This window comes from Brassica napus, assembly GCF_020379485.1.
Source record: "Brassica napus cultivar Da-Ae chromosome C1 unlocalized genomic scaffold, Da-Ae chrC01_Random_13, whole genome shotgun sequence".
NCBI lineage: Eukaryota > Viridiplantae > Streptophyta > Magnoliopsida > Brassicales > Brassicaceae > Brassica > Brassica napus.
This window is the reverse complement of record NW_026014131.1, coordinates 17,486-35,371: the sequence shown is the minus strand read 5'-3', so window position 1 is coordinate 35,371 and position 17,886 is coordinate 17,486. Positions and strand designations below refer to the sequence as shown.

General features: G+C 31.9%; 2 protein-coding genes across 2 annotated transcripts; both read left to right on the top strand.

Annotated features, from left to right (window-relative positions):
• The first annotated feature begins 261 nt into the window (after positions 1 to 261).
• Positions 262 to 2,811, top strand: LOC106427983 (probable ADP-ribosylation factor GTPase-activating protein AGD11). Its single transcript, XM_013868711.3, is given in 11 exon segments — positions 262 to 539; positions 617 to 792; positions 872 to 923; positions 925 to 953; positions 1,058 to 1,142; positions 1,225 to 1,300; positions 1,374 to 1,540; positions 1,620 to 1,824; positions 1,919 to 2,035; positions 2,129 to 2,224; positions 2,391 to 2,811. Coding segments are annotated over 10 exon segments (1,152 nt in total). The 5' UTR covers positions 262 to 539; positions 617 to 749; the 3' UTR covers positions 2,673 to 2,811.
• A 972-nt stretch (positions 2,812 to 3,783) lies between these two features.
• On the top strand, positions 3,784 to 6,180 carry LOC125594598 (rhomboid-like protein 19). Its single transcript, XM_048770739.1, has 8 exons — positions 3,784 to 3,920; positions 4,019 to 4,146; positions 4,498 to 4,558; positions 4,640 to 4,806; positions 4,936 to 5,041; positions 5,124 to 5,326; positions 5,406 to 5,543; positions 5,844 to 6,180. The coding sequence occupies exons 1-8, from the start codon at positions 3,909 to 3,911 to the stop codon at positions 5,944 to 5,946; spliced, it is 918 nt and encodes a 305-aa protein (XP_048626696.1). The 5' UTR covers positions 3,784 to 3,908; the 3' UTR covers positions 5,947 to 6,180.
• The last annotated feature ends 11,706 nt before the right edge of the window (positions 6,181 to 17,886 follow it).

Here is a 17,886-nt window from a genome sequence, read left to right as displayed (position 1 = left end):
GTATCATTGATTTTATTAGCACATGCAATAATCAGAACGTTTAATTTGGTGTGTTATCATTGAAATTGTGGTTCTAAATAAAGACATTTGTGACGTTGTTTTGCCAAACTAATCAAGAAGTAGTAGTAAATATAATATCGTAATAATGGGTGATAATATGACATGTCAAATTGTCAATTACAAAATTTCAGAAAAAAAATTGGAAAATAAATCTCATTGGTGTATCTCCTCTCATCTCATCTCTGGCCGACAATAAAACACACCTAATCATAGGCTTCTCCATCTCCTTTGTTTGGAGGATGATGTAATTTCTCAGACATCATTTCTCCAAATCCTTTCGAAACTTTGTTTTTGTTTTCTTTGTTTCGGTTTTCTTCTCCTCGTGTTATTATTCAAACATAACCTGTTCTCCTCGGTCTTCCACAAAATAAATAATAATAATTCAGCTGATCTATAGAGCTTTTAGGTTCTTCCAAGAAACTGAACATTGAAGGAAGGCCTTGCTGAGTTTGGATTTTCGTAGTTGTCCCTTGTTTACGGTATCCTCGACGAATCCTTTATAAACTTTTCATTGGTGAAGTCAAGTTATTTTTTTAATCGTTTTTTTTTAATTCAGATTCTCGTTGTTTGACAATGCAATGGCTCTTCAGGGGATGTCATGATTTGTGGAAAATCTTTCGGACAAAACCTGTTTGAATGCCCCACTTTTTGTCTGAACATCTTCTCATTGTCACGGCTCTAAGTTCGAAATGTCTCTCGGCCAAGAACATGACAATCCCTTTGAAGTTTCTGGTAACCAGCACAAACCCATTAATATTTACAATGTTTTCCTATGATAAAACGGTTTCAAATGCTGTCTTTGTGTTTTTAGGGTCGCATGCTTGCTTATATGACCTGTTATGTTTAGAGACATCAAACGAGACTCTTGAAAAATTTTCAGACATCTTCTTCTGGTAATAATAATACCTAAAACTTTTCTAAGTTAATGATGTAGATGATGATTATGCTGGTGTTACTTAGAGACAATCTCATTTCATGTCATGTTTGACATTTTCAGATCCCCGAGATCGGTTAGAGAAGTTGCTGAAACAACCTGCGAATAAATATTGTGCTGACTGTGGATCTCCTGAACCTAAATGGGTGTACGTTGATCGATTTATATGTGTAGCATTTCTACATTTTCTTCTATTCATGGATCGACTCATTTCCTTTGATGTTTTTTAGATCGTTAAGTCTCGGTGTGTTTATCTGCATTAAGTGTTCTGGTGTACACAGAAGCCTTGGAGTTCATATAACAAAGGTACTTTTCTTTCTCATCTCTATGTTTTCTTTTTGTCTAGAGCCTTTTAACCGATTTTTTTATTTAATCACAGGTCTTATCAGTTAAGCTAGATGATTGGACAGATGATCAAGTTGATATGCTCGCAGAGTACGGTGGTGGAAACACTGTGGTGAACCAGAGATTCGAAGCTTGCAACATCGACCATTTAAAGAAACCCAAACCTGATTCCAATAATGATGAACGCAATGATTTCATCAGGTGACAATAATAATAAACAGTTTGTTATAGTCTCATGCATGTATAGTTTATCTCACTGTTTATGTCTTGAAATCTGCAGAAAGAAGTATGAGCTGCACCAGTTTATGGATCCAAAAGATTGTGCTCTGTGCCCTTATCAGCAGCCTAGCAAGATAAATGATTCGACACCGTCTTTATGTTCTGCAAACCACCGTTCTACGAAAAACCGTATTGGTAATGCATTTAGGAATAGCTGGGGAAGAAGAGAATCTGATCACAAAGGCCACAAGAAGAGCAATTCTCTGGTAAGCAACCATTACACCTACATACATGCATACATGTTTAGTTTAGGTAATACAGTGTTACTAATGTTAGTTATTGTGGGTGTGTGTTTTATAGGCAGGTATGATTGAGTTTGTCGGATTGATTAAGGTTAATGTGGTTAAAGGAACTAACTTAGCGGTCCGAGATGTGATGACCAGTGATCCTTATGTTATCCTTACTCTTGGCCAACAAGTAAGCTCTCTGAAAAAGATTTCTCTACCCTTGTGACTTAAAACTAAACTAGTCATGTAAACTAAGTCTGGTCTTGTTTTTATGTTGTTGAAGTCGGTTAAAACAAGGGTAATAAAGAACAACTTGAATCCTGTGTGGAATGAGACGCTGATGCTTTCTATACCTGAGCAGATGCCTCCTCTCAAAGTGGTAAGTGCACATCTCTTTTTAACTTGTGGGTTGAAGAATAATAACAATTACTGAAACAGAGAGCTCTGTTCTTAAACTCATTAACTTAAAGGTCCAAACTATTAACTGATTGTTGTTAAAACTAGTACCACGAGCTATACCAAACTCTTAACATGTGTTTTTTCAGTTGGTATACGACAAGGATACGTTCTCGACAGATGATTTCATGGGGGAGGCAGAGATAGACATACAACCACTGGTGAGTGCAGCGAAAGCTTACGAGACATCGAGCATTAAAGAGCCGATGCAGCTGGGGAGCTGGGTGGCGAGCAAAGAGAACACGTTGGTGAGCGATGGAATAATCTCACAGGAAGAAGGGAAAGTGAAACAAGACATATCACTCAGGCTTCAAAAGGTGGAGAGAGGTGTTCTTGAGATACAACTTGAATGTGTTCCTCTCACTCAATGATAACAACATTCTCCTTTTCTCCCTCTTTTGTTTTCTTGTTTATGCTACTTTCTACCTCAAAACCTTTGTAAAAAACCATTATATTAATTGTATGTTGATACAGTCATTAAGAATCAATTTCATGAACCATTATATTGCATGTTGGTTTTTTACCACCATTGGTCCATTACCTGATTCTTAGAAAAGGTTTTTTGTCCGGTGACTAATAACATCAAATATGGATATGGAAACCAGTGTATATGTTTCTCAAAATGGATATAATATTTTTTTAATGCAGAATAATTATGCTATTATAACTATGAAAAATACTACAAACAATTCTACAAATCAAAATCATAATGGACACTGTGTTTTTTTTTTCTCAAATGGACACAATGTTTATTTTAAATTATTTTTAATCAAAACCATAATGAAATTAATCTTGTTTTGGTTTGCTCTGGCCTTTAGAGGCTCATCTTGCAAGTCGCAAATGTGTAAAGAGGAGCATAACTGATCTTATTGAGTTGAGACAAAAAGGGTTCAGACCATTCCCTAATGAAGGCCTAAGACCATCTCTAATGTATTTTGCTATTTTCACCTCTAAAATAGAAGAATTCTATAATAGAGGTGAGATATGCTCCAATGTATTTCTCTATAATAGCAATCTCCAATTATAGAGTAAAAAATAGAGGAATGCTATTTTTTCCTCTATAAATAGAGAAAAATATAGAGATCTCTATTATAGAGGAAAAAATAGGGGTGGATTAAGCAAGCAATTTTACCTCTAAATGCTATTATAGAAGTGAAAATAACAATGGGTTAGAGATGCTCTAAAGGCAGTGAGTCAGTGACTGCCTCAAGTTCTATGCACAAAGCCTTAAGGGGTTTAGTCTCACTTCATGAAGTAAACAATATAAAACCTGGAATTCGATTATAATAATTCAAGAACTAAATTAATAAAAAAAAATAATTATACACAATAAGTTAGCCTGAATAATAACTTCAAAATTTCTTATTACAAGTTTACAAGATAGATTTATACACACACACATATATGATGTTGAAAGTAATTACCGCGTGTTTTAGCCCAGTGGGTTTTAGCTTTGCTTATAAACTTATAATAATATATCTAATAACACGACGTCGTATAGTATAATTATTATATATACTCACTACTCAGATAATAATCGGACTCGTCGACGAGATCTATCGTCAGGATCTCAGATTTGTCACACTCTCGGTGATCATCCGGCGACAATGAGCTCTCCGGTACGTAAATATCTATAATCAGATCAACGAGATTCGATCGATTGGCTTTCATCTGATCTACGAATCTAACTCTTTTGTTTTCACATTGTTCGATTCAGGGAATAACGAGTATGTTCACAAATTTCACTAAGCTCTGCAAAGGACTTGCTCTTGTGCTTGTGGTGGGACACCTCCTAGTTCAGTTCGTTCCCGCCACCGTCCCTTACCTCGCTCTCATTCCGGCGAGGTACTCCTTTTCACTGAATCGATCATCTGATTGATTTGCGTGATTTTGGAGGAAATTAGGGTTCCTATTATGTTTAAATCAGTTAGAGATTATATTGCTTAGGTTTCCCAATTTGATGTATGTAATCAGAATTACTTTTGGGCAGTTACTGAGTTTGTTAGACCATGATTAACCACAGTCTTTTAAGTGGAGGTGCTAAGAGACGGTTCTTAGTTTTTCTTAGTTTTAAATAAGAGATATAAGAGCCGTCTCTTCGACTAAAAGTGTTAAAAAAAAATCAAATCATAAGTTAATAACCCCGGCTAAGAGACCGGGGTTTAATCATGCCCTTACACTCTTCTTCATTTGTAGGACTATTCCTTTTGGCTGGAACCTGATTACTAGCGGCTACTTTGAACTCTCTGTACATGGGGTATGTGTTTCTATTTCAATCCACATTTTTGAATCTGTAATGTTTTGCATACATGAGTTGACTGTTTGTGCAATGTTGCAGGTTGTCATCAGCACGGTTTCTCTCCTCTTTATGGGGAAGTTTCTGGAGCCTGTCTGGGGTTCCAAGGAGTTTCTTAAGTTCATCTTTGTGGTGAACTTCCTTACGTATCTCTGTGTTTTCGTCACAGCCATTGCTTTGTACTACATTACAAGGCTCGAAATCTACCTGTGAGTACTCTCTAACACCCTTTACATGTTAAGTTTATGCTTATTTGTTTCAATCCTCTCGCTTGAATATAAATGGATGTCTACCTTGTCTGTAGTTATGTAACCTGTTGTCTGTTATCTCTTGTGTAGATATATGCCCTTTGCAGGTTTTCATGGTGTCTTGGCAGGCCTTCTTGTCGGGATTAAGCAGATAATACCTGACCAGGAGGTGTTGCTCGTAAAGATCAAAGCAAAGGTAATATTCCTTTTTTGCTTTAACTGCGGCTAGTCGAACAAGTGCTCACATCCTATTCTTGCTTGTGGTTTATGTGGTGCAGTGGTTGCCCTCTATTACGCTAGTTTTGTCAATAGCCTCAAGCTTCTTCACACTAAATTCAGCAGCGTACCTTCCCACTTTGATATTCGGTACATATATGGGCTGGTTATACCTCAGATACTTTCAGAGGAGAACAGAGACAAAGCTCAGAGGTGATCCGAGTGATGACTTTGCCTTCTCTACTTTCTTTCCTGAACTTCTCAGGTGAACGAATATTCCTCTTCTTTTTGCAACTATACTTTCGAGTTGTTTGTAAATTTTTGTGTTTCCTGATAAAATGCAGACCGATAATTGACCCTATAGCCTCAATCTTTCACCGGATGCTTTGTGGACGATCAAATGCCACCAGCGAGGACCATGGTTATACTACCAGCGGTGCTCCATTACCCGGTTCTGACTCTGCTGAAGCATCTAGGAGGAGGTAACATTCGTTTGTTTTACGTTTTTATCTCTTTCCTGCTCTACTGCAATGGTAGTTTGGATGCAAATCCCCAGCTTCTCTTTTGGCTAGACCTTGTTGAAACATGATCTTAGATTTTGGTTGATGCAAATCAAGGTAATGAATGATCTAAGAATAGATAGGACTGCCTTGTCATCACTTGTATCAACATGTAAAGACTTTGCCTAGTTTATACCGAACCAAAACCTGAGAAAACTGTTTCTGATTCTCAAAAAAGAAACTCCACCTTCTTTTGACGTTTCAAAAATCTTGTGGTTGCAGAGAAAGAGGAGCAAGGGCTCTAGAGGAGAGACTTGCAACTGAAAGGTTGGTTCCTCCAAGGAACAAAGAAGAGTTACAGAGTGATGCTTTGGATAGCGTTTAAGTGGAGACTGCAACTAGTGTATTGAAGAAGCTGTGTGAGGGTTCTTACTTGTTTCAGGTGGACAGTGTTTATTTTTTGTTAATTAAATTGGCTTTATACAGAATCAACAAGCTAGTCCGTAAATTCCTAATGACAGCTCGGAAAGTTAGTGCATTTCCTTGGACAAACCAACCCGTTAGAAACGAACAAGTTTCCTTGGACGAGAGAATATAAAAGTTATTCATGTTTCACATTTTCCAAACTTGTTATTTTTGTTTCATATTCACAGTCGATCACACAAACAAGAACTCCATTCTGATTCTTTGGTTACAACCGTTAGGGGATATGATTAGAATTCTTAAGGTAGGTTTGACTGAGTGGTTAGAAGTAGCTTTGTACTCTTGTTTTTGTGGTTTAATTAGATTGTCTAAGAGGCGGTTCATCCTGAGTCGTGGGATGAATTTGTTCTTGCATTCGTTGAAAATACAATGTCGTTTATGATTGGGTAGGTAAGATCTTTCTTCTAAGTGTTTCTAAATTATACTAGATTTCAACATTATACAGAGGGTTAAGATCTTTATAAGGTTGAAATTTACGAATTGGTAAATGAAAGTTGATGTTTGAGAAAAAAGACAAACCTGTTAAGTTTCTTTACCCTCAAAGCGTCGACTTTCCTTTAGGAGAATACTCAACAAACACAAGAACAGAGGACTGAGAACAGAGGATAATGAAGTTGTGAGAGAAGTAGAGGAGATAAAGAGAGTAAAAGAGGGAGCACACACAAGACTTTAACCAGTTCACTCCCGTTAATGAGGGTAGCTACGTCTGGCCGAGTCTTTAACTCGGAATCCACTAGATTCAGATAGTGTTTACAATAGAAGCTACAAGTGACCCGCCTTAATGCCCTTCACCAGCACTTAAGACTCACTCTGTCAATTCCTAAGTCTAGAGAAAACTCAACACAAAGCTTAGACCTTACAAGTTTTCTCTCTTCTCACTATCTCTGTATTATGTTTCTCTCTCACATTCTCTCAATACAACAAGACCTTCTATTTTATAAAAAGTCTTGAACCTTGAGGCTTGACCTAACGCAAACGCTTCTTTCAAACTTGAACGCTTGCTTGCATCATCAAGTCACGCTTGCCACAACATTCCAAATGTGCTTTTGAACTCTTGGAGACACAAAGGACAACAGTACGATCATGAAGAGGCGGTGTAGTCGTTTCCCAAGAAGTGGTCCCAAAAGCATGTCTAACTTGAGTTTGATTTACACCACCCATAGTTAGAGCTGAAGTTAACGTTGAGCACTTTTGATCTTTGTTGTAGTAACTTGGTCATCACAGTTTTCATCTTCACAAATCTCCACCTGAAATCTTGATGACAAAACTATACTTCCACACACACATTGAGAGAGAGAGAAACAACCACTTTGAATCTAGTTACAGGATTCCAAGACTCGGATCCCCTGAGTTTTACTACTCAGGTCTGACATGTAGCAAGTTCAAGGCTATCTGAAACTTGCTAACTGCCAGAGTCTTTGTGAAAATATCCTCCGGGTTCTTCTCTGTTGAAATCTTCACAACATCAATGTCACCACTTGCAATGATCTCCCGTAGTGACACTTGACATCAATGTGCTTTGTCCGTTTATGGTGCACATTTTTCTTGGAGAGTGCTATTGCACTTTGAGAATCACAGAAAATCTCCACACTTTTCTGATCATAGCCAAACTCCTTGAATAAACATTTACGCCATACGGCTTCCTTCACAGCTTCAGTCAATGACATATACTCAGATTCTGTTGTGGACAAGGCGCCACAACTTGCTGCAATCCTGACTTCCAGCTTATGGTATTTCCTCCAAGAGTGAACACCAAACCAGTTATTGATCTTTTTCTATCAGGATCCGCAGCAAAATCAGCAGCATCACAGTAACCAGTGATCTTGAACTCAGAACTTTTCTTGAACAAAAGCTTTGTGGTCAGAGTGCCTTTGATGTATCTCATGACCCACTGAACTCCATTCCAGTGCTCTTTGATAGGATTGCTCATATAGCGACTGATAATACCCACTGGATAAGCTAGATCAGGATGAGTTCCTATCATGACATACATGATACTGCCCACAGCATTTGAGTTTCATGAACATATTTTAAAATTTCAAATCATATTATACATTTGTAATTAATGTGTGCTAAACTCATTTTCATGGTAAATGAACATCGTTCAACTGTTTTTATAAATTAATTTAGTAAAACTCCATAAACTCCTAAAATTAGAAACTAACCATTTTAAAATCGCTATTCTCTTGAAAAATAGAGACAACAAAGGCTCCATACCTCTTTGAACATCATCAGATGTTAGTGCAGAATGCAGAATGCTATGCATTAAAAAAATATTGTCATATTTTTTGAAATTTTCTCAAATCCATGTGTTAACCTCTACGAAAATATTGAGTTTTTGGTAAATTTTTTATATACTTAAGCCTATAATCTTTAGTCTTGTTTTATAATTTCTAACCACATTCTACATTTGTAGTAATGTATTTTAAGATCTTTTTCATGGTATATGAGAATCGTGATAATTTTTTTATCAATTAATTTAGTAAAACTTCATAATATTTCCTAAATCGATGGAATAATCACTATAAGATCACTATTTTTTTGAAAAAACGGAAACAACAAGGCTCCAAACCTCTTTGAACATGATCATATATTAGTGCATGATGCAACAATGCATTAAAACAATATTGTCGTATTTTTGAATTTTTTCAAAATCTATGTGTTAGCCCCCTATGAAAATATTGAGTTTTTGGTAAATATTTTATATACTGAATCCTATAATATTTACTGCTATTTTAAATTTTAACCATATTATACATTTGTATTAATGTGTGCTAAACTCTTTTTCATGGTGAATGAACATCATTCAACTGTTTTTATAAATTAATTTAGTAAAACTTCATAAACTCCCAAAATTAGTGGACTAACCATTTTAAAATCGCGATTCTCTTGAAAAATAAAAACAACAAAGGCTCCATACCTCTTTGAACATCATAATATGTTAGTGCACGATGCAACTATGCATTAAAACAGTATTGTCATATTTTTTCAAATTTTCTCAAATTTTATGTGTTAACCTCTACGAAAATATTGAGTTTTTGGTAAATGTTTTATATACTGAAGCCTATAATCTTTAGTGTTGTTTTAAAAATTCTAACCACATTATACATTTGTAATAATTTATTTTAAGCTCTTTTTCATGGTAAATGGTAATCATTATAATTTGTTTATCAATAAATTTAGTAAAACTTTATAATATTCCCTAAATCGTTTGAATAATCACTGTAAGATCACTATTTTCTTGAAAAACGGAGACAACAAAGGCTCCAAACTTCTTTGAACATGATCATATATTAGTGTAGGATACAACAATGCATTAAAACAATATTGTCGTATTTTTTAAATTTTTAAAATCTATGTGTTAACCCCTTAGAAAATATTGAGTTTTTGGTAAATACGTATATACTGAAGCCTTTAATATTTAGTGCTATTTTAAAATTTCTAACCATATTATACATTTGTATTAATGTGTGCTAAACTCTTTTTCATGACGAATGAACATCGTTCAACTGGTTTTATTAATTATTTAATAAAACTTCATAAACTCGCAAAATTAGTGGACTAACCATTTTAAAATCGCTATTCTCTTGAAAAATAGAGAGAACAAAGGCTCCATACCTCTTTGAACATCATCATATGTTAGTGAAAGATGCAACTATGCATTAAAACAATATTTTCATATTTTTTAAAATTTCTCAAAATCCATGTGTCCTCTACGAAAATATTGAGTTTTTGGTAAATTTTTTATATACTGAAGCCTTTAATCTTTAGTGTTGTTTTAAAATTTCCAACCACATTCTACATTTGTAGTAATGTATTTTAAGCTTTTTTCATGGTATATGAGAATCATTATAATTTGTTTATCAATTAATTTAGTAAAACTTCATAATACTTCTTAAATCGATGGAATAACCACTATAAAATCAATATTTTCTGAAAAACGGTGATAACAAAGGCTCCAAACCTCTTTGAGCATCATCATATATTAGTGCAGGATATAACTATGCATTACAACAATATTCTCGTATTTTTTGATTTTAAAAAAAAATCAATGTGTGTTAACCCATTCGAAAAATTGAGTTTTGGTAAATACTTTATATATTGAAGCCTATAATATTTAGTATTGTTTTAATATTTCTAACCACATTATACATTTGTATTAATGTGTGCTAAACTATTTTTCATGGTCAATGAACGTTGTTCAACTGTTTTTATAAATTAATTTAGTAAATCTTCATAAACTTGCAAAATTAGTGGACTAACCATTTTAAAATCGCCATTCTCTTGAAATATAGAGACAACAAAGGCTCCATACCTCTTTGACATCATCATATGTTAGTGAAAGATGCAAGTATGCATTAAAACAATATTGTCATATTTTTTGAAATTTTTTCTCAAATTCATGTGTTAACCTCTACGAAAATATTGTGTTTTTGGTAAATGTTTTATATACTGAAACCTATAATCCATAGTGTTGTTCTAAAATTTCTAACCACATTCTACTTTTGTATTAATGTATTTTAAGCTCTATTTCATGGTATATGGGAATCTTTATAATTTTGTTTATCAATTAATTTAGTAAAACTTCTTAATACTCCTTAAATCGATGGAATAACCACTGTAAAATCAATATTTTCTTGAAAAACGGAGACAACAAAGGCTCCAAACCTCTTTGAGCATCATCATATATTAGTGAATGATGCAACTATGCATTAAAACAATATTGTCGTATTTTGGAATTTATTCAAAATCTATGTGTTAACCCCTTCGAAAATATTGAGTTTTTGGTAAATACTTTATATATTGAAGCCTATAATATTTAGTGTTTTTTTTAAATTTCTAACCATATAATAAATTTGTATTAATGTGTGCTAAACTCTTTTCAAAGTGAATGAACATCGTTCAACTGTTTTATTAATTAATTTAGTAAAACTTCATAAACTCCCAAAATTGTGGACAAACCATTTTAAAATCGATATTCTCTGAAAGATATAGACAACAAAGGCTCCATACCTCTTTGAACATCATCATATGTTAGTGCAGGATGCAACTATGCATTAAAACAATATTGTCATATTTTTTGAAATTTTCTCAAAATCCATGTGTTAACCTCTACGAAAATATATTGTTTTTGGTAAATGTTTTATATACTAAAGCATTTAATCCATAGTGTTGTTTTAAAATTTCTAACCACATTCTACTTTTGTATTAATGTATTTTAAGCTCTATTTCATGGTATATGGGAATCTTTATAATTTTCTATCAATTAATTTAGTAAAACTTCATAATACTCCCTAAATTGGTTGACTAACCACTATAAAATCACTATTCTGTAGAAAAAAAAGGAGACAACAAAGGTTCCAAACCTCTTTGACCTTCATCATATGTTAGTGAAGGATGCAACTATGCATTTAATAGAATTTCATTTTTTGAATTTTTCTCAAAATCTATTGGTTAACCCCTACGAAAATATTGAATTTTTCGGTAAATGCTCTATATACTGAAGCATATGATCTTTAGTGTTGTTTTAAAATTACTAAACACATTCTGCATTTGTATTAATGTATATTAAACTCTATTTCATGGTACATGGGCGTCAATTAATTTAGTAAAACTTCATAATACTCCTTAAATTGGTTGACTAACTACTATAAAATCTTTATTCTCTAAAAAAACGGAGACAACAAAGGTTCCAAACCTCTTTGACCTTCATCACATGTTAGTGAAGGATGCAACTATGCATTAAATAGAATTTTCATTTTTTTAAATTTTTTTATCAAAATCTATAGGTCTCCTACGAAAATATTGAATTTTCGGTAAATGCTCTATATACTGAAGCATATGATCTTTAGTGTTGTTTTAAAATTTCTAAACACATTCTGCATTTTTATTAATGTATATTAAACTCTATTTCATGGTACATGTGCGTCGTTTAAATTTGTTTGTCAATTAATTTAGTAAAACTTCATAATACTCCCTAAATTGGTTAACTAACCACTATAAAATCGCTATTCTCTAGAAAAATGAAGACAACAAAGGTTCCAAACCTCTTTGACCTTCATCATATGTTAGTGAGGGATGCAACTATGCATTAAAGTAGAATTTTCATTTTTTTTGAATTTTTTTCAAAATCTATGGGTTAACCCCTACGAAAATATTGAATTTTTCGGTAAATGCTCTATAGACTGAAGCATATGATCTTTAATGTTGTTTTTAAAATTTCTAAACATATTCTGCATTTTTATTAAGGTATATTAAACTCTATTTCATGGTACATGTGCGTCGTTTAAATTTTTTGTCAATTAATTTAGTAAAACTTCATAATACTCCCTAAATTGGTTGACTAACCACTATAAAATCGCTATTCTCTAGAAAAACGGAGACAACAAAGGTTCCAAACCTCTTTGACCTTCATCATATGTTAGTGAAGGATGCAACTATGCATTAAAATAGAATTTTCATTTTTTTGAATTTTTTCTCAAAATCTATGGGTTAACAACCCCTACGAAAATATTGAATTTTTCGGTAAATGCTCTATATACTGAAGCATATGATCTTTAGTGTTGTTTTAAATTACTAAACACATTCTGCATTTGTATTAATGTATATTAAACTCTATTTCATGGTACATGGGCGTCTTTTAAATTTTTTGTCAATTATTTAGTAAAACTTCATAATACTCCTAAATTGGTTGACTAACCACTATAAAATGCTATTCTCTAGAAAAACGGAGACAACAAAGGTTCCAAACCTCTTTGACCTTCATCATATGTTAGTGAAGGATGCAACTATGCATTAAAATAGAATTTTTATTTTTTTTTAATTTTTCTCAAAATCTATGGATAACCCCTACGAACATATTGAATTTTTTGGTAAATGCTCAATATACTGAAGCAGCATGATCTTTAGTGTTGTTTTAAAATTTCTAAACACATTCTGCATTTGTATTAATGTATATTAAACTCTATTTCATGGTACATGGTCGTCGTTTAATTTTTTTTGTCAATTAATTTTGTATAACTTCATAATACTCCCTAAATTGGTTGACTAACCACTATAAAATCACTATTCTCTAGAAAAACGGAGACAACAAAGGTTCCAAACCTCTTTGACATTCATCATATGTTAGTAAAGGATGCAACTATGCATTAAAATAGAATTTTCATTTTTTAATTTTTTTTCAAAAAATATGGATTTAACCCCTACGAACATATTGAATTTTTCGGTAAATGCTCAATATACTGAAGCATATGATCTTTAGTGTTGTTTTAAAATTTCTAAACACATTCTGCATTTTATTAATGTATATTAAACTCTATTTCTTGGTACATGGGGCGTCGTTTAAATTTTTGTCAATTAATTTAGTAAATCTTCATAATACTCCCTAAATTGGTTGACTAACCACTATAAAATCGCTATTCTCTAGAAAAAGGAGACAACAAAGGTTTCAAACCTCTTTGACCTTCATCATATGTTAGTGAATGAGATGCAACTATGCATTAAAATAGAATTTTCATTTTTTTAATTTTTTCTCAAAATCTAAGGGTTAACCCCTACGAAAATATTGAATTTTTCGGGAAATGCTCAATATACTGAAGCATATGATCTTTAGTGTTGTTTTAAAATTTCTAACACATTCTGCATTTTATTAATGTATATTAACTCTATTTCATGGTACATGGGCGTCGCTTAATTTTTTTGTCAATTAATTTAGTAAAATCTTCATAATACTATCTAAATTGGTTGACTAACCACTATAAAATCACTATTCTCTAGAAAAATGGAGACAACAAAGGTTTCAAACTTCTTTGACCTTCATCATATGTTAGTGAAGGATGCAACTATGCATTAAAATAGAATTTTCATTTTTTAAATTTTTTTCTCAAAATCTAAGGGTTAACCCCTACGAAAATATTGAATTTTTCGGTAAATGCTCTATATACTGAAGCATATGATCTTTAGTGTTGTTTTAAAATTTCTAAACACATTATGCATTTTTATTAAGGTATATTAAACTCTATTTCATGGTACATGGGCGTCGTTTAAATTTTTTGTCAATAAATTTAGTAAATCTTCATAATACTCCCTAAATTGGTTGACTAACCACTTAAAAATCGCTATTCTCTAGAAAAACGGAGACAACAAAGGTTTCAAACCTCTTTGACCTTCATCATATGTTAGTGAAGGATGCAACTATGCATTAAAATAGAATTTTCATTTTTTTAATTTTTTCTCAAAATCTATGGGTTAACCCCTACGAAAATATTGAATTTTTCGGTAAATGCTCTATATACTGAAGCATATGATCTTTAGTGTTGTTTTAAAATTACTAAACACATTTCTGAATTGTAATAATGTATATTAAACTCTATTTCATGGTACATGGGCGTCGTTTAAAATTTTTGTCAATTAATTTAGTAAAACCTCATAATACTCCAAATTGGTTGACTAACCACTATAAAATCGCTATTCTCTAGAAAAACGGAGACAACAAAGGTTCCAAACCTCTTTGACCTTCATCATATGTTCGTGAAGGATGCAACTATGCATTAAAAATAATTTTTAATTTTTTAATTTTCTCAAAATCTATGGGTTAACCACTACGAAAATATTAATTTTCGATAAATACTTTATATACTGAAGCATATGATCTTTAGTGTTGTTTTATTTTAAAATTTCTAAACACATTTTGCATTTGTATTAATGTATATTAAACTCTATTTTATGGTACATGGGCATCTTTTAATTTTCCGTCAATTAATTTAGTAAAACTTCATAATACTCCCTAAATTGGTTGACTAACCACTATAAAATCACTATTCTCTAGAAAAACGGAGACAACAAAGGTTCCAAACTCTTTGACCTTCATCATATGTTAGTGAAGGATGCAACTATGCATTAAAATAGAATTTTCATTTTTTTAATTTTTTTCTCAAAATCTATGGGTTAACCCCTACGAAAATATTGAATTTTTCGGTAAATGCTCTATATACTGAAGCATATGATCTTTAGTGTTGTTTTAAAATTACTAAACACATTCTGCATTTGTATTAATGTATATTAAACTCTATTTCATGGTACATGGGCGTCGTTTAATTTTTTGTCAATTAATTTTAGTAAAATTTCATAATACTCCCTAAATTGGTTGACTAACCACTATAAAATCACTATTCTCTAGAAAAACGGAGACAACCAAGGTTCCAAACCTCTTTGACCTTCATCATATGTTCGTGAAGGATGCAACTATGCATTAAAATAGAATTTTCATTTTTTTAAATTTTTTTCAAAATCTATGGATTAACCCCAACGAACATATTGAATTTTTGGTAAATGCTCAATATACTGAAGCATATGATCTTTAGTGTTGTTTTAAAATTTCTAAACACGTTTTGCATTTGTATTAATGTATATTAAACTCTATTTCATGGTACATGGGCGTCTTTTAAAATTTTCGTCAATTAATTTAGTAAAATTTCATAATACTCCCTAAATTGGTTGACTAACCACTATAAAATCACTATTCTCTAGAAAAACGGAGACAACAAAGGTTCCAAACCTCTTTGACCTTCATCATATGTTCGTGAAGGATGCAACTATGCATTAAAATAGAATTTTCATTTTTTTAAATTTTTTTCAAAATCTATGGATTAACCCCAACGAACATATTGAATTTTTGGTAAATGCTCAATATACTGAAGCATATGATCTTTAGTGTTGTTTTAAAATTTCTAAACACGTTTTGCATTTGTATTAATGTATATTAAACTCTATTTCATGGTACATGGGCGTCTTTTAAAATTTTCGTCAATTAATTTAGTAAAACTTCATAATACTCCCTAAATTGGTTGGTTAACCACTATAAAATCGCTATTCTCTATAAACACGGAGACAACAAAGGTTTCAAACCTCTTTGACCTTCATCATATGTTAGTGAAGGATGCAACTATGCATTAAAATAGTATTTTTATTTTTTTAATTTTTTCTCAAAATCTATGGGTTAACCCCTACGAAAATATTGAATTTTTCGGTTAATGCTTTATATACTGATGCATATGATCTTTAGTGTTGTTTTAAAATTTCTAACCACATTTTACATTCGTATTAATGTTTATTAAACTCTATTTCATGGTACATGGGCGTCGTTTAATTTTTTTGTCAATTAATTTAGTAAAACTTCATAATACTCCCTAAATTGGTTGACTAACCACTATAAAATCACTATTCTCTAGAAAAACGGAGACAACAAAGGTTCCAAACCTCTTTGACCTTCATCATATGTTCGTGAAGGATGCAACTATGCATTAAAATATAATTTTTAATTTTCTAAATTTTTCTCAAAATATATGGGTTACCCCTACGAAAATATTGAATTTTTCGGTAAATGCTTTATATACTGATGCATATGATCTTTAGTGTTGTTTTAAAATTTCTAACCACATTTTACATTCGTATTAATGTTTATTAAACTCTATTTCATGGTACATGGGCGTCGTTTAATTTTTTTGTCAATTAATTTAGTAAAACTTCATAATACTCCCTAAATTGGTTGACTAACCACTATAAAATCACTATTCTCTAGAAAAACGGAGACAACAAAGGTTCCAAACCTCTTTGACCTTCATCATATGTTCGTGAAGGATGCAACTATGCATTAAAATAAAATTTTTAATTCTTTAAATTTTTCTCAAAATATATGGGTTAACCCTACGAAAATATTGATTTTTTCGGTAAATGCTTTGTATACTGATGCATATGATCTTTAGTGTTGTTTTAAAATTTCTAACCACATTTTGAGTTTGTATTAATGTATATTAAACTCTATTTTATGGTACATGGGCGTCGTTTAATTTTTTTGTCAATTAATTTAGTAAAACTTCATAATACTCCCTAAATTGGTTGACTAAACACTATAAAATCGCTATTCTCTAGAAAAACGGAGACAACAAAGGTTTCAAACCTCTTTGACCTTCATCATATGTTAGTGAAGGATGCAACTATGCATTAAAATAGAATTTTCATTTTTTTAATTTTTTTCTCAAAATCTAAGGGTTAACCCCTACGAAAATATTGAATTTTTCGGTAAATGCTCAATATACTGAAGCATATGATCTTTAGTGTTGTTTTAAAATTTCTTAACACATTCTGCATTTTTATTAAGGTATATTAAACTCTATTTCTTGGTACATGGGCGTCGTTTAAATTTTTGTCAATAATTTAGTAAATCTTCATAATACTCCCTAAATTGGTTGACTAACCACTTAAAAATCGCTATTCTCTAGAAAAACGGAGACAACAAAGGTTTCAAACCTCTTTGACCTTCATCATATGTTAGTGAAGGATGCAACTATGCATTAAAATAGAATTCTCATTTTTTTAATTTTTTCTCAAAATCTATGGGTTAACCCCTACGAAAATATTGAATTTTTCGGTAAATGCTCTATATACTGAAGCATATGATCTTTAGTGTTGTTTTAAAATTACTAAACACATTCTGCATTTGTAATAATGTATATTAAACTCTATTTCATGGTACATGGGCGTCGTTTAAATTTTTTGTCAATTAATTTAGTAAAACCTCATAATACTCCCGAAATTGGTTGACTAACCACTATAAAATCGCTATTCTCTAGAAAAACGGAGACAACAAAGGTTCCAAACCTCTTTGACCTTCATCATATGTTCGTGAAGGATGCAACTATGCATTAAAATATAATTTTTAATTTTTTAAAATTTTCTCAAAATCTATGGGTTAACCCCTACGAAAATATTGAATTTTCGATAAATACTTTATATACTGAAGCATATGATCTTTAGTGTTGTTTTAAAATTTCTAAACACATTT